At 41.5% G+C, this 21,975-nt stretch overlaps 2 protein-coding genes and 2 long non-coding RNA genes across 4 annotated transcripts; 2 read left to right on the top strand and 2 right to left on the bottom strand.

Annotated features, from left to right (window-relative positions):
- The first annotated feature begins 394 nt into the window (after positions 1–394).
- Positions 395–3,588, top strand: LOC143367230 (3-hydroxyacyl-CoA dehydrogenase type-2). The gene is made up of 4 exons (XM_076808855.1): positions 395–409; positions 931–1,092; positions 1,929–2,355; positions 3,383–3,588. Exons 1-4 carry the CDS (start codon positions 395–397, stop codon positions 3,586–3,588), a joined length of 810 nt encoding a protein of 269 aa, XP_076664970.1.
- Positions 3,589–6,544: 2,956 nt separating this feature from the next.
- LOC143367229 (uncharacterized) lies at positions 6,545–9,049 on the bottom strand. The gene is made up of 3 exons (XM_076808854.1): positions 9,046–9,049; positions 7,823–8,947; positions 6,545–7,768 (listed from the first exon to the last, which is right to left on the bottom strand). The coding sequence occupies exons 1-3, from the start codon at positions 9,047–9,049 to the stop codon at positions 7,581–7,583; spliced, it is 1,317 nt and encodes a 438-aa protein (XP_076664969.1). The 3' UTR covers positions 6,545–7,580.
- A 7-nt stretch (positions 9,050–9,056) lies between these two features.
- On the bottom strand, positions 9,057–10,205 carry LOC143366706 (uncharacterized). The gene is made up of 2 exons (XR_013084800.1): positions 10,015–10,205; positions 9,057–9,116 (listed from the first exon to the last, which is right to left on the bottom strand). It is a non-coding gene; the product is annotated as an uncharacterized LOC143366706 (long non-coding RNA).
- Positions 10,206–10,378: 173 nt separating this feature from the next.
- On the top strand, positions 10,379–13,041 carry LOC143367243 (uncharacterized). The gene is made up of 3 exons (XR_013085004.1): positions 10,379–10,487; positions 11,363–12,158; positions 12,496–13,041. It is a non-coding gene; the product is annotated as an uncharacterized LOC143367243 (long non-coding RNA).
- The last annotated feature ends 8,934 nt before the right edge of the window (positions 13,042–21,975 follow it).

The raw sequence follows: 21,975 nt of genomic DNA, 5'->3' as shown, positions 1-21,975 counted from the left end.
AGCGAGACTATTGAAAAAGTAACTGACTAATTTGAAATTCAGTGAGGAAGTAGGTGAACAATTGGTAAGTCGAAAACACATGTTTCATATATATATATTTTTTGTTACTATACACTAGTACCGGATGAATTCTTTAATTTCCATGATAAAATACTTAGAGGAGCACGATAAAATTCGACGTCTTCGATTTTCATTAAAAGTAATTGCATCATTTAATAAGTACGAAGGGACAGCAGGGGAGCGAACTCGGTTCATCGGATTTTTAAAGTTTTCCTTAGTATGTCCCAAGTACTTGACGAACTTGAAATCTTCTTAGACCGAACGAGGGGAAGTTAAGAAACAGGAGAAATCCAATTTTGGCAACGGTGGTGTGTAATAACCAAGGAATGTCAAAATGGGGAAAATGCAGGTAACGATATAATAGTTCACCATCCTGAATTTCGCTGGAACGATGTAATTCAAATTTTCTGTTAAATTTTTAAACGTTACCAATAGGAACACACGATATGACAGGGGAAAATAACGATAAAATTCGTTCTCCATATTTTAGAGAGGAGTGGCCGTTTTGCTTTATCCATGGTAACCTGTTTATTTGTTTTTTTTTTTAATGGAATACAAATTCTTGCATTATTAAATATTTCTGCTGAAAATAAGTGATATTTATTTCAATCCTTTCTCTACAATTTGACTAAATGTGGTAATATGACGAAACACAGCAGTAATGTCTAAAAAAAGGCCACTACTCTGAAATTTGAAGAAAAAATCCCTTGAATATCCATGCTGGTCTATTTGGATTGTTGATTCTGTAGATCCTGCAGATAGGCAGAAATATTTATCATTTTATCAGCAGACATTTTACCGACCATGCACTACCCTTCTACATTGATGCAGATCAAAAGGAGCTGATGTTTGATTAAATGTGACTTTTAGCACATAGTCGCCTACATAACTGGAGGTGCGAACGGTATAGGGAAGGCTGTCGCCGAGAAAATTCTTTGCCAAGGTGGTAAAGTGGCGTTGGTCGATATATCTTGCAATGGAGCTAAAGTAGCCGGTCTCATGGGTGAAAGAGCTGTATTTACGTGTACCGACGTAAGTTGACTTCCTTACAAAACTTCGCTCGATACCGTTTGCACGAATAAACCTGTCCATTATATCGAATAAAGTAGCATTTGGGAGTTGTAAATATTTTTACTGCCTCCAATGGAATGGAGGTATATACTCCTAAACACACCAGAAGGGTTTAGAAGAAAGTGATCACAATTCGTTGCATTTCGTTCTATCTTAATCCGTACACGACCTGCAATATCTTCTTGGAAATTGTGAATCGTAATGTTAAAAGGACACGGGTAAAATATCACGTAACATATTCTTTTTTTAATATCAATGCATATGAGTTTTAACATTGCTGACAAAAAGAATAAACGAGATGTTTGGGAAACGAGATTCAGCAGTAAAAAAATTAAGCTATCATTAGAAATGCGGACCTTGCAGCAAAAGGGTGCAGCTCCATTTCGGACAGTTTTTGAGTTACCTATGACGTGTAATATATGTAAAAAAAAATCTACATCGTTTGGTACACGTTTCATGCAAACCTGATAAGAAAAATGAGCTATTTATTACAAATTGTTGGGCAATATGAATGCTCCAGATTCGAAAAATTTGCCAAAAGTAGAAATAAAAACTTATCAACTCAATAACCACTACTTATTGTGTGAAAATATATATTGTAAACAGTTTTTTCTAATTTACTTGAAGTTGGTAAAGGTGGAGCTGCACCCCTATTGCTGCATGGTCCTCAAATTCTTCCAAAGCAACGGATACAAAATTATTGCTGCAGGCATTACTAAATATATTATTCCCATGCAGTTTACATAATAGTTCAAATAAAACAATGGTACCAATAACAGATCGGAATTATTTCGCAGGTTAGAGTCGAGAAAGACGTACAAGAGAGCATGAAGTGCGTGAAAGAGAAATTCGGCGGGGTGAATGTACTAGTCAATTCCGCCGGTGTATTTGGGTCCGAGCAGGTGTATAACTTCAAAGACAAAAAGCCCCATTCGACCGACATGTACAGGTGTCACTTCGACACGAACGTGTGGGGTCTATTTAACGTGACTCGATTAATAGTGGGCATGATGGCAGAGAATAAACCAGACTCGCATCAGCAGAGGGGCGTCATTATCAATCTCTCGAGTACGATGGCCTACGACGCTCCACCTGAATTTGTTGTCTACGGTGGCACGACGGCCGCGATTGCAGGAATGACGATACCTTTAGCCAGAGGACTAGCTCCGGAAGGAATACGCGTTGTCGGTATATGCCCTGGCTTCATAGACAGCCCTATGACAGGTAAATCACTGTATAGGCAAATTGGCCAGTTGTGAGGTGTTCAATGCGCATGCGCAAACCGGAGGGAGCTTTGCAGAAGGGATTCTGTGGGTATACGGATGACTAGTTTTGAGGTTTGAAAGGGAATTGAACCTTCTCCTTTGAACTACTGTTACCAACCACACGATTTCTCGATATGTACTTATATATATGTTGTAAGGAGAGTTTAATGGTTCGCAGCCTTTAGAAGCATTAATGGGACTAAGTAGGCAGTCGTTTTTCGAGAAAAACGCGTTTAAAGTTTCTGGGCAAAGGCAACGCTGTAGGTTGCCGCTTGACCTTTTTAGCTACCAAATCAACAATTTTGCGAATTTTATTATAAACAAAGCGGCATTTTATTCAGAGAAGATAGGTACTTTCGGAAAATGCAATAAAAAAAATCGATTTTTGGACTGCCTAGTCCCCTTGAGCGAATACGTATCCTTGATTGTCTGTGGGAAAGTGGTGCTACACTTGTGCTTCGCAGGGGTAATAACGTCAGGAATTTAAAGAAAAGAATTATATGATATTTTGTTCGGTAGGTCAAGGAATTAAGTTCTTCTAACCAGAATTGGTAATAATGAATTTTCAACTTTGGCAGAATGAAAACGAATTGATTAGTTTCTTTAAAACTGGTAATCATTCTGATGACAGGAACCTAAATAATTCAGTATAAGCTACAGTCAACAGGTGTCACTTTTCGTTTCATGCGATAAATTTGCTATGCTATTAACCGACACGCAGCATGATTACAGAACTAGTCTTTAATCAGTAACAAGGGTTGTGGGTTCTCTGAAATAGTTATTAAACAGTTAACTCGTAGTTATTCTGTCGAATGAATAATATAAGCTCTTGAAGCCAAAAATACATACCTATGTAACAAAGCTTGATTAAATTAAATTTGAAATTAATTAAATCAGACCCCGATTTTTTAAAGGCTTCCGAGAATTAAAATACAAACATTTATGTCGCGAATAACACTATTAATAAAGTACTTACTTTCATTCAGCTATACAGAAAGCAGAAGACAGGAAACGGTGGGTCGCCATGTCGCTAACTCCAAAACGATACGGATACTGCGAAGAAGTCGCTCATCTTATCCAAGCGTGCATCGAGAATCCATTGATAAACGGCGAGAACATACGTATCGATACGGGCATGCGATACAGCCAAGTGACGACCACTGACGGCCAGAAAGGAGAAGCAAAGTGTTAACCGTCACTTTCTGCGAAAAGGAAACGTGACAGCCTCTTCACGCGGGAATGACAATCGCGGCTTTAACGCAAACATAAATTCGTCACTTCAATATTCAAAGTGAACATTTAAGTATTTTACATTTTCGCGAAGGTGGCAATCCATTTGACAGCGAAAATATAATGAAACATTCGCCTGTACAGCAGATCGAAAGTAAATGACGACTTCGTAATACGATTTCATCGGTCCGCCAGGAATCGACAACCATTCTGGTGCCCTTTCATACGCTCATTGTCACGCGTGTTTCACCTTTGCCGAGATTATTTATTCTTAAATATGTCTGATTGGCAAGGATAATTGTACGGTAATAAACTATTTCTCTGTATCTATAGACAAGTTTCGTTTGTAACGTTGGTTTAACAAGAACATGTTTTCTTTCTTGTTCAGTGCTTATTTAATTACCATCCTTAGAGATTATCACTCGACATTCTAGCATGGTTTTAAATAATTCCTCGACATATAACGAAGTCTAAATGCGTTAAATTAAGGGGTCTCCCTACCTTGACGAACGAAAAATGATGGGAAATTTGGGAATTCTTTAAAACAAAACCATTAAACATATTTACTTTCAGCTTTGCGGCGTTATTTGTCAATCTTTAGAGAACATGAAATAAAAGTTGTAAGCAAAAATAGTGGTTATATCCGGAGTTATATGAAGTGCTTCGAATAGAGCGCCTTACAAAAATCATATGCGCATGGTTAGCATAAAATCAGCCGCTGTAGTTGTATGAAATAGAAAATTTAAAATTTTGTGTAATCTGTGTGAGTGTGGCTATCGTCTGAACTGGATTAAATGAGAAATACTGAAAAGTAAGAAAAATGGTAGTGACTAAAACAGACATTGCGATTTCTGCAAAAAATTCGCCGTTTATTTCAAGTCGCATGAGTCTAATTTTGCAAAAACCGACTTAGTTTTAGTAACAACGAGAATGGGACATCTACTGAAGATATATACCAAGTTTGAAGTAAATTGGGTGATTGGTTTTTGAGATATCATGCTAACCAATTCGAAAAACATCTTTTTGAGAAAAACGGGTTTAAAGTTTTAAGTACTGTTTTTTAATTATTTTTTTTTTTAAGTGTTGCCTAAATATGTACAAATATAGGCATAAAGTTTTCAATTAATATAATTTGTGGGTTTCTCTTACAAAAAATCCCAAATGTCGCGCTCCTTTTCAGGCCATCAAAGTAGGGAGACTCCTTAAACATTCCAAATGAAATACATATCCAACAGTGTGAGCATCAAAAGATTGCCGCCATCTCGATGCAATGACGATGTTAGTGTTAAGGATCATTATCCTATCAACGATTCCACAGCTTCATACCGTCTGCAAGACCCTTGAGGAGACGTGAATCCTTCGACAGAAAAGGCGCGCGCGGTCCTCGAGAGCAAGGGAACGTCGCTGACCGACTCATCCCTGCCTTGCTCCCCCTAACAATCTGTTCTCGCGCTCATAAAATTGTCATCGTGCGTGCATAAAACATGAGGACGTTCCAGGACGCGGTGGATGCATCTCTGCGCCGCAAATCTACACGTAGAAATATGAAAGAAGCTCTCGACTATACAGTCCTTGCGGCTTCGATGCCTGCAGGGAGCTGTCGATGGTGGATGCTCGTCGGTGGGTTCGACGAGAGAGGTTCGCGGGTAGCAAGGGAAAACCGGGGGAAAACGAATGGCGCGGGAAAGGAAAGGGTCGCTCGAGCGCATATTTCCACCTTGCCGCCTCCATCGTGAGCGCTAAAATACATTTTCCTACGAAGTGTCGTCACGGGAGGGCCTCCAGCTGCTGGTCGTGATATTCTACATGCGTAATGCTCACGCGGATATTTCCATACATAAATTTCATCTGGGGGAAAGTGAGTGGCGGGGGAGGGCGGTTGCACGTCCCCGCTGATGACGACGTCTTCGGGACGTGCTCGAGAATCTGCTGGTGGTTGATCGCGTTTCGCCACGGTTACTTTGGTCATCGTTTTTGTTCTGCGACTAGCTCAGTCATGGATAAGAATGACAATTATAAGTATTTGGAAAAGGTGGAAGGTGGGGTGGGTGGGTAGTGATGAAGGGAATATATATTAGGTTGGCTCTTATTTTCGATTTTTGAATTTTCTTCGGGGCACCATCCAGAATAGTTCCAAACAATTAAAAAAAAATCTGTGTAAAGTTAGAACCCGATCGGATAACGGGAAAAGGTGAGCCAGAACCTTTAAATGATTATTTAACAGCTCAAAAAGTAGATTTTATATAATATCCTTCAAGTTATTGATTACATAAAAAAATATGCTATAGAAAAGTTGTAGATCCAGGAGTATCTTTTATGTTGTATTACTTTTTCTCATGCGACACACGGTTTTCGAAGAAAGTCCGAAAAACTGAGAAAAAAAATATCTTTTTCACTGACTGGACGAGTCAGTCTCCTGATTTGAACCTCACACAGCATGCACAAAATTATATTGCACGGTGATATTATGTTTATATGAAAACGATGGAATTTGTGCTGTAGCTCCATTAATTGAATCAAGAAACAAAGTACTTGACTTATTTTTCACAGGTGAAGACTGCTAATTATTATGCAATGCAACTTCTTCAAGTCCTTTGGTAACATTTACGAGGCAGTAAACGACTTTGTTTTCCGTTTATCAAATTCGAAAGTACTTTGACAAGTAATGAAGAATGGTGAGAAACCTGAACACAATAGTATATCATAAGCACTACAGAAACATGGTTATGCCATTGAGTTATTAAGAAGAAAAGTAATACCGATGTGAAAACAAAAAATCTTCTGGTTTGGGAATAAAAATATTAACTTCTGTGTTCATAAACCTTCCTTGACTTTATTTCTTTTGCATCTACAAATTATTTATGTCACGAATAATTGAAGTTGGTTAGGTTGAAATAACAAAACAATACACCTGCAGCTCATTTGCAATACAACTATATTTCTTTACTAGTTACACATGTAATGCATACAATTTTCTGTTAATTGTACATCACAAGCTTCAGATAAACTCGTCAATCCTGAGTATCGGCACTACTTGCTTCAACCAAGCACATTTGCATCTTTCGCCTAGTCACGCTGTGCAATGCTGATCACGCTGTTGATGACGTCCTCGGCAATATTCAGACCATCTTGCAAAACAACCGCCCCAACTCGCCGCACTGGGCAATTCTGCGCCACGTTGTAATATATCTGGAGTATGTTGTTGGACAAGGAGGCCACAGCATCTACAGGGTCCACACTGTGTACTGCTCTCTCTGTGGCTTTTTGTATAGCAGTACGCAGATCAGATCCGCCACCCAATGCTTGTGTCGTAAGATTCCTAGCGTGCTCTGCTTTTTCACGCAGGCCAGGTAGATCTGGCAGTTTGCCAAGGTCCTGTGGCACTGGTATCAACGGCACGGGGACGGTAACACTAGAGAGGTCAACCTTGGACAGCAACGATGCCAGATTCCCTAAAGGGTTGAAGTCGAGCAGTTGAGCGAAATCATTTGGGCCGAGTAATTCGAATACGTTTCCTTCAACATCCCTCGTTTGTCTCCTTCTCCTGCTAATATTGGTACGAGGGAAGGAAACAGCAGAGGTCGAGTAGGTACGATTATTGGTAACCATTGCACGAGGTTGATGAGTGGTAGGTGACGGATAAAGTTGATTGGAGCTAGGCGCTGGATAGGATTCACTACAATTAGACATTGTGGAAGGTTGACTCGAGCTGCATGTTCGGAAGGGCTAACTGGACATAGGTGTTAGAATTGGTATCATGATCGTAGGCACTAGAGAAGGCGAATGGATTTAGGTTTTCGATATAGTCGGCAAGTAGGTGCCGCTTAGGGTTCTCTAGAGCTAAGTGTTGCCTATGGTCAGCTAGTATTAGGTCTTGAGTACGGTTCACTGGAGCTAGATTGGATACGGTCGGCTAGTGCTAGGAGATGTGTAGAGTGCAATGGTGCTACGTATTTAATACGGTCGGCTTGTGCTAATTACTGGAATTGGTATCTTGACCGTAGGTATTGGAATCGTTATTTTAGTGGTAGAAATTTCGTAGGGTTTCCTTGTGGTAATTGATGGAATTGGTATCTTGACCGTAGGTAGTGAAACAAGGGGTCGGCTAGTGCTGGGTGTTTCGTACGGTTGACGGGTGCTAGGTATTGTATATGGTCGGCTAGTGGAGGGGGTTGTGTAGGATTGGGGGATGGTAGGTATCGTATATGGTCGGCTAGTGGAAGGTGTTGAGGACGGTTGGCGGGTGCTAGGTGTCGTATATGGTCCGCTAGTGGAAGGTGTTGAGGACGGTTGGCGGGTGCTAGGTGTCGTGTATGGTCCGCTAGTGGAAGGTGTTGAGGACGGTTGGCGGGTGCTAGGTGTCGTATATGGTCCGCTAGTGGAAGGTGTTGAGGACGGTTGGCGGGTGCTAGGTGTCGTATATGGTCCGCTAGTGGAAGGTGTTGAGGACGGTTGGCGGGTGCTAGGTGTCGTATATGGTCCGCTAGTGGAAGGTGTTGAGGACGGTTGGCGGGTGCTAGGTGTCGTATATGGTCCGCTAGTGGGAGGTGTTGAGGACGGTTGGCGGGTGCTAGGTGTCGTATATGGTCCGCTAGTGGAAGGTGTTGAGGACGGTTGGCGGGTGCTAGGTGTGGTATATGGTCCGCTAGTGGAAGGTGTTGAGGACGGTTGGCGGGTGCTAGGTGTCGTATATGGTCCGCTAGTGGAAGGTGTTGAGGACGGTTGGCGGGTGCTAGGTGTCGTATATGGTCCGCTAGTGGAAGGTGTTGAGGACGGTTGGCGGGTGCTAGGTGTCGTATATGGTCCGCTAGTGGAAGGTGTTGAGGACGGTTGGCGGGTGCTAGGTGTCGTATATGGTCCGCTAGTGGAAGGTGTTGAGGACGGTTGGCGGGTGCTAGGTGTCGTATATGGTCCGCTGGTGGAAGGTGTTGAGGACGGTTGGCGGGTGCTAGGTGTCGTATATGGTCCGCTGGTGGAAGGTGTTGAGGACGGTTGGCGGGTGCTAGGTGTCGTATATGGTCCGCTGGTGGAAGGTGTTGGGGACGGTTGGCGGGTGCTGGGTATCGTATATGGTCGGCTAGTGGAGGGAGTTGTGTAGGATTGGGGGATGGTAGGTAGCGTATATGGTCGGCTAGTGGAAGGAGTCGAGTAAGATTGGGGGATGGTAGGTAGCGTATATGGTCGGCTAGTGGAAGAGGTTGAGTAGGATTGGGGGATGGTAGGTAGCGTATATGGTCGGCTAGTGGTAGGATTTGTGTAGGGTTTACTTGTGCCAATTGGTGGAATTGGTATCTTCGTCGTTTGGATAGGACTGTTTTCTTCTATCCAGTCATGTACATCTTTCACTCTTTCTCTCAATTTTTCGATTGCATTGCGAACTTTTTCCTCCGATGAAGATGTGTCTGGAGATTCTTCTGACTCATACGCAGCCTGGGTGGTGGTTGGTATTGGCAGATTTCGTCTTATTATTGAGGATCCCCCGTCTACTATCTGTTGAAATGGAAATGAGTTTGGTTTATACAATAGTATTATAATGTCTTCCTCACATATTGCTATAACCTTATATTGGCACTATGTATATTTTATTTTTTTTTAAACGTGTGGCTGAACTTTTTGGAAATCTTTTGTGACGGTAACAGTGTTTATTAGAATTGCTGAATGACGATTACGATTGTGTATTATAATACTTTTGGCAGGGTGACCCCGTGCGCATTGTGAAAATTCGTTTTCACAATTTTTTGTACATTTTCAGTAGAAAAATAAGGGAATGCGTCGTAACGGTGACATGTGCACACGAACCTGTTCATAAGGAACAGATAGTGAAGTGTACAAGTTTTAATGGGATTTGCGACACAATCGAAAAAAGGTTGACTCATTGTGGAAAAAATAAATATACACGTGGTGTAAACTATAATTTTCCTTTCTATGAAATATCATTTTCATTACACTGATTTGTGTCCCTAAAAAAAGTCACTAAAATAGTCTTCTATTAAATCCTGCAATCAATCTGAATGGGAAACTGGGCAGATATTAATACAGAGGTAGCTAAACCGATTAAAAAACTACATTCTACAAACGTTCAAATTTGATTTTCTCAAAACCGGAACCTTCGACGGAAAAATTTAATTTCACTTCTCTTACATATCTTTACACAAAGTATCACCACTTCTTCGATTGCATCGTAAGTTACGCTTTATTTTGCAATTAAAAAAATTAAATATGTATTTAGTTCTTCAGTTTGAACAAACAAATATATGTTAAGTATGAATATGATCCACTTCTATGATGTGCGAAACTCGCATATAGCCACTGAAGTGTGGAAATATCGTGTACATAGCAAGTATATGGGAAAAAGATACTAAAGATTGTATGAACTGCACAAACTTACGGCTTTTATAGCTCTAGGTGGAATTATGGTGCACGAGGCACACGCCGCAATAGCGAGGAGGTACAAACACACTGCCTTATTCATGCTCGGATCGTTACTTGGATACGACTCGATTCCATCCACGAATTTGTCAGATATTTATACGATGCCAATGAATGGCGATCCACGTAGGAACAATTGATAGCGAAGATAATGGACTCGCACAAGCGCTCCCACTTGTGTCATATAAAGGCATACTACAACAAATGATTTCGTCGAATATCGTTTCGACTTTCGTAATCTATTATTATGTTAAGTACGTGCAACTATCGTTGCACATGTGAGCCGTCAAACATTTTCCAAACCGTCATTAGGTATTCCGTGTCAGACGTAATTCGCGGACGACCAGTTGCACACGTGGAATAAATAAGTATCTAACAAGTATCTTTCAATGTGATAAGGCATCTATAATGCTTTCTTATGATTTCTGTAAGGTACGTTGTGATAGATGGACTATTTTATGTATTGAGACTTTTAGAATTGAAAGTCACAGTGTTGATGTGTTTTGTCTAAAATTTTTGCGCGAGAAAGGTATGTCTTACAGAAGTGATGTGATATCCGCGAGCTTACATATTGAGTATAGCCCCATCGTATGTTCATAATAGTTTTTTTAAATTTCACTCCTTATCTAATAGAATCTAGATGACTTTTACAGTATTCGTGGTTCATCAGGCAGCAATTTAAACTGTATTGGGAAGTGTAAATATTTAGGTGCAAATGCACTGTACCTCTAACAGTTATTCATAAATTATTATCTAATAAAAGGTGTTCAAAGTAATAAGTATAGAGAAACTTCAAGAAGGAAACAAATAATGATTTGAAATGAAAGAAAGAAAAGAAAACCAACAGAAGCTTCTATAAAAACGAAGCAGGTGAAAAAAGAGAAACAAAGAATAGAATTTGAGAACCACTTTATTTCTTCTACTGTCACAGTATTAAAATCTAATTTACAGTATTTATAAAATTGTTTACCGAATAACTGAAACAAGTGAACAGTAGCAATTACATAAAGTTGCCAGCAGTAGTCTCAAGTAGATTTACATATAGAGAGAACAAGAGACTAATTACACTTTACAATGAAGTAATTATCATTGCAACCATTCGTGTCGCATCTCAAAGTTTCCTCAATTAAACAAAACGCATCATCCTCGATAATCCATACCACGTGCAAATATACACATATATAATCGCATTCTCCTATATCGAACATCGGAACCATTTACCTTATTCATAATAACTACAAAAGCACACCTCCTAAAGTCATCGTATACATCTAAATATTAACATCAATTTTTCCATCGCAGCGTAGGCTACGTGATATCGTGAGCGCGATATGATTTCCAATTTAAATTCTTCCGCGAGTTGGAAAGGAATTTTCGACAGCCCGCGGTCGACATAGCAGTGGAATCCTCGAAGGAGCCGGAGGAATGTTCGCGAGGAAATGAACACGTGGCATCCCGCCTGGAAAGTTTCCCTTTTAGAGATCTACCGATTCGTAAACGAAGGTAGTGTTTTACAATCTGCGCGACAACCAGGAACGCTGTGGGGCGCGTGTCCTAAGCAAAGCCGGCAGGCTGGATCGCGTGTCGCGCAAAGGATCGTCCGCCATGTCTGGTTCCGCCAGAGATTTATTTCGATTCCGTTGCGGTTGGCCACATGTTTTGCGGAATTTCGAGCGGAACGAAATGCCACGAGCCCCTCGAACTATCGACCAAACTCTCAACTATTCCTCAGATCTTTGGCCCGTTAAAAGAGAGCCGGCTAGAGAGATGAAAGGAACGGCGCAAGGACAAAGAAAGAAGGGCCTCCTTCTATCGACTTCGTCCTTGGAATTCAGCCAATTCGAATAAGAGCTCCTCTGCTTTCCCGCGAGCGAACTATTTATCCGAGGGTTCGCCGAGAAGCGAACAGGACTACGCCAGGGACCGTCCTTCCGCCTCAGGATCGATGATCTCGAGACACTTTAATCCGGTCCTTCGACGACGCTTAATTCGCAGGAACGATGAACTCGATGCCGTCGTTCGAACGATGACCACCGAGCACTTAGCGCCTGCGAACTCACTTGCACGCATGCGATGAACTTGATAGTGGGATATAATCGGAAGGTTGTTGTGAACTTTATTCTGTTGTGACGGAAGCGCATACGCAATCTGACCAGATCTGGGGATCTGAAAACATTTTTGGAATTCGATTTGTGACATTCTTTAAGTCTATATGGGATTATTCTACATTTACACACTGCAAGTATTAAAAAGAAATGCAGGACTCTGGTTTAATATTTCACAGTGGCGGGATTTAGCGTCCCAGCAGAATGCATCCAAGTAACAATTTTATTTACGTTCCGCGTGAGTGGCATTGCTTTAATTAATGAAATTATTTTAATTTGTAATTTTGCGTGTAATGTTATTACCATTTCATAGATTTGTTTAAATCTGCTTTCAGGCGGCGTAGCAAGCCGTGGATCGTGTGAAATTTCATTCATTCGCAACACACTCGCATGGCCTGATACGCCCGCGATTACGCGTGCATTCGTGGGCCCTGCTTGTATCGATACATCATTTCTGACAAGAAATACCATCTGGAGACGAGGAGAGGGAGGGAAGCTGTAAGAGTTGCGAGAGACGGATGAATCTTCGCTTTTGTACGTTAGGATCCCCCCGCATGGAACAACAGTGACAAGCGATTTTAACAGCTGCGTCACTCATTGTACAGGCAGCATCTATTAAAATGGTCCATTCGATTAATTTTTGCTTCATTTTTATAGTAGATTTTTGGGGCTTTCCTGTGCTAAATGTTTCTCCAGGAGTTCGCACCATACAACAAATATATTTGCACCGGGTTGTATATTTGTTTCAACCATGAATGATTAAGTATTATTTTTATATTCTCCGAAGATTAAAACGTTAACTTCACTGATTAAATTTGCCTTACTCAGTTTCGATCATATAAATATGTACTACTATATGTATCATAACAATATTTCCTGATAATTCAGCCAGAAATACAGATCTGAGTTTGAACCAATTCTGTCTCGAAGTCCGATAGCAAAATACCCAGCCGGTTCCACAAGAATGTTCAGATCTCAACGAAAAATCTCAAAAATCTCCGCAACCACGTAACATTTTAACAAACTTCTAACAAAGTTCTGTAGAAAAACACCAAAATCTAATTGTCCGTCTTCATTTCGTTCTCATTCCAACAAATACAACTTCCAAGTGAACGCAAAAAGGCAGTGCTTGCCCTCGTAAATCAGGGCAACACGAGACATCCTTTCCTGGCGTGTTACCTTTAAAAATTACAACTCTCACGATGAATCTGTCAGAGGCACCCTTGCAGTGCCAAATAATATGTACAGAACAAGTGACGTGGGACACATAATCAGGCTGGCGCGGAGGAGGGCGAAGGAGGGCGCACAAAACATATCTCAATCGTTGGGGGCCTCAAGGATGATGCACGTGTTCGTTTGCTTCGCACCCCTTTTCATCCACCACCTCGCCTGGCACTCGGCGACAATCGATGCCCGCCTCAGCCTCGGTATTTAATACGTTCTCGTCTGTCATCGACGGATTTGATAACGCGCCGTGGCGCCTTACAGAGCGGGGGAGAAAAAAAAAAGGAACGAAAGGAGGAAGGGAGAGAAAGCGACAAGAAAAGGGTTCGCGCGTACAAGGGCGCCTTTTGATTTATGTAGTCGCGTCTGTGGAACGACGGCGAACATCAATCACGGGTATGGCAGCACCGACGGGGCGGGCCATCGAGCAGGCATATGCGAATCGCGAGACTCGAATCGACAGGTCGGATGAATGCGCGGAGGATAAAAAAAACACAGTCTTGATGTCTCGATGTAACCCCTACTCTACTTGTGCCCGAGGCTTCTGTGATTTTTCGGAAACGCCGGGCTTGTAAAATTGTCCCGGAGGTCTGGTGCTGTGGAGCCGAATGATTAAAGGGGTAGGTTACCCTCCAAATTTTCAAAATTGGTTTATAGGAATTTGCACATTTCGCTAGCTACGTCTTTTCTACGTATTTTAAGCGCAAACGGGCCCCGAAATTCCAGAAATTGAAGGAATTACAGCAAAAAATGCACAAGCCTGTACATGTGATCGGATAACGAGAAAATTGCATGTCTAACTTTAAATGCGATTTCCCAGAAACTACGTTTTCCAAAACGGTGAACATAAAATCTCAAACACCGCTCCAACAATTTAAATGAAAATTTACAGGGAGGTGTAGAGAACTATTCCCCAGAATGTATCGGGAGCACATTTTCAATATAAATTCTTTAAAAAAAAGATACAAAATATTTTTTCTACAAAAAAATTACCAGATGTTCTTTAAATGTTGCTCTTTTAACTGCAAAAAGTTCTGTAAAAATATATGCTTCCGCTTTTTCAAAAAAAAATCACAAACATTCGCCTCTTTTCGGCCGCCTGACTAGGTATAAACCCTTAAGTGTAACGTAAATTTTCCCTGCGAAGTTACGCTCAAAAGTTCTTATATTTTTAGGCTACTATTGACCACCTTATACCTCTGCCACTGCTCACTAGGTCAACTCGTCAGATAAATAAGATTGTGAGTATTAAAAATTAATCAATATTTATTAACATAATAACTGCAAAAAATAAATTCTCCCTGTTAACCTTCTAAATACATAGCGACATTTCATAATCACTTCTATAGTGATTATACCCAAACGGTCAAATCTACTCCCTGCAATTTTCCTACTTTACTTAAAAACTGCAAGACTGGAAATAAATCCGCATCACAATCGCAATTAACTCAAACACTACCATTCATGTACACTTTATAAACTATAATATTCCCCACGATTATTCCAATCTGGCTAATTCCATAATCTTAATTCCACTGCTCCCGAGGGGCAGGGATTGTTTCCAAACAGAGATATCCCCAACGAAAATATTCACGGTTTCATCGATTATTTACGTTCACCCCTGCTCGTTTTCATTGGCAACGCCGAATTCCGCCCAGAGAGCTTACATTTTTTTTCGGCGATATTCAACAAACAGCCAGGGTTACTGACGATCGCTGCCTCTGACGCACGTGCGTGATTGGCAGAAATTCATTTCGCGGCGATTTACATGCCACGGAAATTGCGTGTCTGCCGCACGTATAGCGCGGGACCCTTTGTTTAGATGGCAGCGTTTGTCATCGTGGTTCGCGTAAGCGAGCTGTCCTCGCCGGCGCAGACGTAAGTCTACCACGGGTAGACGAACTCTAAGGCTGTGATATTGGGCACAGATGCAAAGTGTCGGGATTGCTGACGGCCTTGATAATACTCGAAGCGATCCAACGGATACGCCAGGGATCAATTATTACCTTCTTTGGTAGGCATTGCGGATGGAAGGAATACAGAGCGGTTGCGAATGTGGTGGAGGGTGAAGACGGTAGCGCCATAGCGAGAGTTAAGTACCCAATGGCGGATTCTTAATTATTTTTGGTGTTTTTACTTTAAAATATGCCAATTTAACATTGCATTTTATATATAAAAATTATTGGTAGGTATATCACGTTAGTTTCGTATCTTTGCGTTTGGTTCCAAATTTATTGCCAGGAGTTGCAGATACTTGTTGAGATATGATAAGTTTTCTAATTTTTCTCTACAGCAGCTCTGTGTAACTTTTTACTTCAAGAAGAATTTCAGCTCCTTCTCATAACGAAACGAGTAATTTTTTGAAAACGTTAGTTTTTCTTCTTTCGCTAGCCTTTCTTAACTCAGACCACTAACAGAGCAATAGGTAACAGAATTCTACATCCTTTACACATGGAAGCCCAAATACTAATGTCCGGCTACTATATTTCTAAATAAGGAACTTTCCAGTGTAAAAGCAAAATCTTTACACTGAATATGCCCCACACGAAACAAAGAAGAATCCACTGTACACACAGAACCACCAAAAACTTAACCCCTGTCGACACACAGTCACTAAACGCGACACCCCGCACCAAATCTACCGTATCTGTTTTAATACTTCAAACGTACACGGTACACGTAGACTTTCTCAACTATGTATCATTTCACAACACAAAATATTCAATAACCTACCCAAGCCTCCACGTAACTCATAAAATTAATAATTCGCATCGCGAGCTCGTAAGAATACTCGTCCGAACAGAGCCGATTCCGCAATCAAATGTTAGAAGGGCGGGGGTGGTTGGAATGATTCCTCCGCGTATTTTCCCGACATGCACCGGCGATGCGATGCAGGCCGCATGCATCGACGCTGCAATGTTTGCCGATCAAACAGACTTTATAACGAGATGAACGCGTGCAGTTTGTTGACGGAAAATATTGGAGGATCGTAAGGCCTGGGCATTGTGCTCGACAAAAGGGCGACCGGTATATTTCCATTCGATTGGGGTGTGTGTGCAGTGGGGTAGGGGGCGCGATTCTTCCGGAGTCGACAGGCTATCTCCACGATTTTCTGGTTCTGCATTAAATAAACCCATTCAAACGGTACCCGGATGCTTCTGACACCGATTCACTGTATGTCAATTTAATGGCCAGGGAGACCAATCGCTGTCTGGGCGGCAACAGCGACACCGGCCAATTTCTCCTCGAGGACGGTAAAAGCATCCGTCGAAACGTCTTTACGGTTTTGTGCCTAGAAGCTCGTTGAACGGGATGCTCGCCTTCCGTGACCGTCTGCCCATTGTCATGTAACATGGGTGTCTTCGTGAACAACCGCCCCCGTCCATAGTATCGATACGTTCTAACGAGTTCTTATACAGCACTATTGTGTCGCGGTCGAAACTCTCTACGAGAGTCGCACATACGACGCCGCAAATACGGAATATCGCCGGCAATTGCGTCTGACCGCACCGTGAAACCCAATTGCTTCGAATTAGCATAGTTGTATGGATTCCGAGACAGACTTTGGGCAATAATGTACCTGGTGAGGACAAGTTTCGATGGTCGTGCGTGACGAGTTGAAAATGCGAAATAATGGCTACGTATTGCGTTCTTATCAGAACTTGTGCGGAAGATACTTGGAGATTTAAGTTTCAATGGTGAGCTTGCAAGGTGCTTAGGTGTCTCCTCAAAGTTCCTGCACTTATTGTTAGATAGGAGTTTCTTACAACTTTAGATTCATTTTTTTAAGGTGCTCTTGGTTCATTCTTTGTTGGAGTGGTTTTATCCATTTCCACATCTATTTGCAAAATGAGATCTTTATGGCCAGATTGGAAAGTGTGGAGCTTAAGTTTGAACAGAGGAATATAGACCTCCTTTGGGCGTATTTATGTTCAAATCTGCTTGAGAAATGGTGGGATGGCAGTGTCTCTATTGAGTAGTATATTTAAAAAGTTGATACCTATATCTCATTTGTAATTGCATTATTACAATCGGAATTGTGTAATAAATTAATCAGTGAAATTAATTTTAATTATAGCCCTCTCAGGCCCTTTTTGCACAAAATGGAGGAATATAGAACAAAATTTTGCGAACAACGAATAAATCTGTAACGTTTTTCGAGCCAGATTTATTCGAATAAGAATTCATCAGTATGAAGTTAGTCCCCCATTTTTTGAAAACTTAAAATGTCTTTGTTGTACCAGTTTGTACTAGGTTTGTACCGCGTTGTACCTTTGGGAGTTTTAAAAAATTCTAAACGGTTTTCGAAAAAATGAGAAACATGGTTTAACGATTTTCACTACATACCATTTTCTCTGCATCCAAATATACAAAACACAAGTTCCTGGAAAACCCACCCGTCTTAAGAAAAAATGAATCATAAAAGCAGAATTTTACTACGTAGATATAAGGTTCCAAATCTGGCACATTACAGTTACAGAACACAAAGCCCAGGAAAGAACGCTAAGCCCTCAAGTTGGAAATGCAAATTAATCAACGGGGGCGTCCCAAGTGATCCATTTGTCGGCGGGGGGGGGGGGGGCGTCCTTCTCTAACCGAGACCAAACAGTGGCCCTGTAATGAGATAGCTTCAGCCACAACACACCCTTCATCCAAGCGGAAGAGAAACAAGAGAATAGCATTATCGGGGAAACGTACAGACGATCTCGACCAATCAATCGTTACCGAGCGTTGTATCGCTATCATCGTCAAAAGCGGCAACAAGCTTCGCCTCGATTGCCGGCCTAGCCACTATAGTCGGAAGCCTGAAGTCCAATTAAGCGAAGGGTGCACGCCCAGTTGTAATTCAGAGCTTTGAAGAACAAAAAAAAAACATCGCGACCGATACAGACATCGTTCTGAACGTTCGAATTCTACGATTGTCGTGATTGAACCAGGCAAAAACATCCTCTAGGATCGACCGTAGACCAGCAGTTTTGGAGGCCCTGGACTTTCATGGGTCCCCTGCGAGTACGCGCGTTGTACAGTCCTTGTGAATTTCCACGAAGCTCGATCAAGTGGGCGATCCATGGTCCAACTCCGAGGATTTAGACGTGTGATCCTTGATGAAGAGGCTATTGAACCTAAAGCTCGAATCACCACACGAGGATCGGCCGCTCGAGTCGGTGGTGCTCCGTTAGATAGCTTACGAGGCAGTTACCAGGCCGTTACCATGTCGATGGTGCCACTTGTCTCGAGAGGCTGCAACCAGCTTCTACCTCGTCTTGTCCAAGGACACGCTAGCGTCTGTACCTGCTTCATCAATCGCTCGAGTGACTCTGACATGACAATAGCATTCACTAATAACTAACGTTGTGTCGCGTGTCCCTTCGCCAGCCCTGTGGATTCGGTTTTTCAAATGACGTTCCTTCTTGGAGCATGAAATTTTTTTCAAGTTTATACGATTATTTATAATCACAGATCACTTAACAGAGGCCTTTTTGCACAAATTCCAGGAGTGCATAAACAAATTATTAATGCGAATAATCATAAATTCTTCGAAAGCATGGGGCTCTTCCGTGCTTAATTGATTATTTTTTGCATTTGGTGTGAGGGATTTTGATGAAATTGGAGTATGACGTAGTTCAGGTAATATTGAGGGAGGTTTAAGTCATCATTTTACTGGATTTAGAATTGTTTAACAAATACAAGTCGTTGACGTGCGATTTTTGTCTATAGGACATTCGGCGAAAAATTGATCACTTCGCGCACTTGATGCCGAGGATTTTGATGATAATGCAATCGAAATTAGTGGGGGTTTAAGACATCATTTTATCAATTTAGAATTTCTTAAAAGAATACAGGTCCGTCAAAGTTTGCAATTTTTGCGTTCGGCTCAAGACGGTTAACATAATAGAAATTTCAGCTCCAAAACTATCGATCATGCGCAGTTGCACCTTTAATTTTATCCAAGAACGATCCTCTTACCTGAATATATTTTTTTTAAACCAAAAAACCGTATTTGCTACTTGAAAGTCATAAACAAAATCTCATTTTTCAGATATCGCTTCAAGGTCGCCCTTCTGAAAATCCGAGAAGTACAATCACATTCTTTAAAGTCTTCTATACGAAATAAGACTTCGTCTAGGATGATCACATTAAAATTAACTTCAGGACGATCTGTTAAAGACCACTTCGTTTCGCATGCCACACTGTCTAATAATAACACATGATAACACGCTGATAACAGATCCACAAAACTGTATCCATTCCCGTAACTAGAACCGAATGGAAGTGATTGCATCGATCAGCGATCGTGTCGTATGTCTTGTATTGAGATGCAAGAAAGTGGTCTATGTGCAAAAGAACGGTGGCCAATAGGCGTCTAAGTGGAGGCGACTGCTGCACTTGGTAGATAAAACAGACTAGGGTCTAGACTCTAGAGCAAGCTAGATGCAGTGGTCCAGCCAACCTGGAGGTCCGAGACTGGAGAGCTCCTTAAATCACATGTAATCGTTTCCGACCACTCGCTGTCCAGGCCCGCAGGATCAGACAACGCCAGTTTAGACCAACGTGTAAGTAACCTCGACCACCTTTTTGGTTCTTTTCCTTCGGAGTCAATGGAAACCATTTACAGCTTCCTCTCACCCCCCTGACGATATATTCGCGTTTAAGTTACTTCTGAATTAATGAATTCGTGATAGCATTTAATCCTGAAGCGATCCCTGGCAGGTTTATAGTATGCAGGTACTTTAATTTGTGATAAAGAAAATGTAGTACCTTAGTATTTTACTTCTCGTAACTTTTTCATAATCATGCATTAGATTTGTACAATGTTCGTCGTTGAGAAAGTCTTCAATTTGAGGGTTCATTTTGTTTGGGGTAGTTTTGGTGAATCATTCAGTTGCGATCATTCCTACTTTAATAGAAGCATTAGAATGCTCTGAGCTACAAACGCTTAAAAATCGCAGAATAAGGTAGAAAATCGCTGATTTCGGGTATTCTGCGATCTTTAAGCGTCTGTCTTCGCTGAACGCAATACTTCATGCCAACACGTATTTCTGTTACGCAATTTCATTTATCCCATAAACTCTACAACTTCAGTTCCCATAATCTGAATCCAGATTTCCATAACTTCCGAATTCGCGTTGCTCCTTCAGCATTCAGTAACGAGCAGAAAATATGCCCCCTTATTAAAATCCCGTTGCTACGACGATACAACAGAACGGTGCAGATTTTACGAGGACGGAAACACGTGGCGAGCGTGGTGGAAGCACAGTGCGTTGGTTGCACGATCGGTGTCATTTGCCTAGGAAATTACGGTCTTCTGTCACACTGACTAATCTACTTCGTTACACGCGACAACGTAGCTCTGTCACTGGCACCGCAGGCCGTTTTGCTTTTCGCTTCCATCTGCGCGGCGCGCGACCAGCTTCGGTGAACTCATTTCCCTCTTTGCCGCGTGCACGCTTTGCGGAACGGTCAGCGCTTCGCGTGCAACTTTTCGCAAATCTGGCGACTGCATCGATGGCAACGCTTTCCGCGGCATTTCTTTCGCTGTTATTCAGCGGTGATCCTTGCAACTCGAGCAGTACTTCAAGTATGAGCGATTTTTCGCTGGGAGGAAAAGGAACGGACGCGTGTAACTGGTTTCCTCGATTTTCCACCCACGCTGACCACTTTTCCCTTCCGCGGCGTGAATGGAAAGACGAAAGTTTATTTGCAGCCACCGCTGACAGGAACGGGGGAATCCCTGCGTTGAATTTCACGTCTCATCGGCAATTTGATTCGATCGTGCGAACGATTAATCTTCCACGGGTAGAGGGGGTTACGATTTCTATTATATCGCGGCTCTGCTGCCGACGAATCCATTGATAATGTTGTCAGGCCTATTGGACTATCGTTCATTTCACTGTGACGTCGCCGGGCTTCCATTACGTCGTAACGATACGAAGATTACGATAACGCTTTGTCCGGTGGCATTCTTGGATTCCGCGAACACGGCACAGTTGGCGCAACATACAGGGCTTGGTGGTTCAATTTTGGGAGGGGTACCATCGCATGGATACTGTGTTCGATGCAAGTGTGCGTAGGTATTGCATTGTTTCTCAAATTAGCGGTGGTGGGCAATGGTTGTTTTTGTATGTTTTTTTATTTATTTATTTATTTATTACGCGTAATAATCCTTTGACACATTATGAAATCATGAAACGACATGAGTAGAAGACGGACAAATAAGATACTATAAAGGGAAAGATTAAAGTAGAAAAATAGCAAACAAAACAACAGAAAGAGATGAAATAACAAGTATCAATATTGCAATTTAATTATCCAGAATACGCAGAAGTGAATTTCTGAAAGTAAATAAGGATAATTAGATAAGCTGGTTGTGTTTCAATGGGAAATGTTGTATACAGATTAGATAATACAGATAATATTGTATACAGATCGTTCTTTAAGGTGTTATACCTAGCCAGGCGGCCGTAAAGAGGCGAATATTTGTGAATTTTTTTTTAAGAAGCGAAAGCGTATATTTTTACAAAACTTTTTGCACTTAAAAGAACAACATTTAAAGAACATTTGGTATTTTTTTCGTGGAAAAATATTTAAGT

This window comes from Andrena cerasifolii, chromosome 3 (assembly GCF_050908995.1).
Source record: "Andrena cerasifolii isolate SP2316 chromosome 3, iyAndCera1_principal, whole genome shotgun sequence".
NCBI classification, from domain to species: domain Eukaryota; kingdom Metazoa; phylum Arthropoda; class Insecta; order Hymenoptera; family Andrenidae; genus Andrena; species Andrena cerasifolii.
Note: the sequence above shows the minus strand (reverse complement) of the source record. Positions and strands in the feature narration are given on the sequence as shown.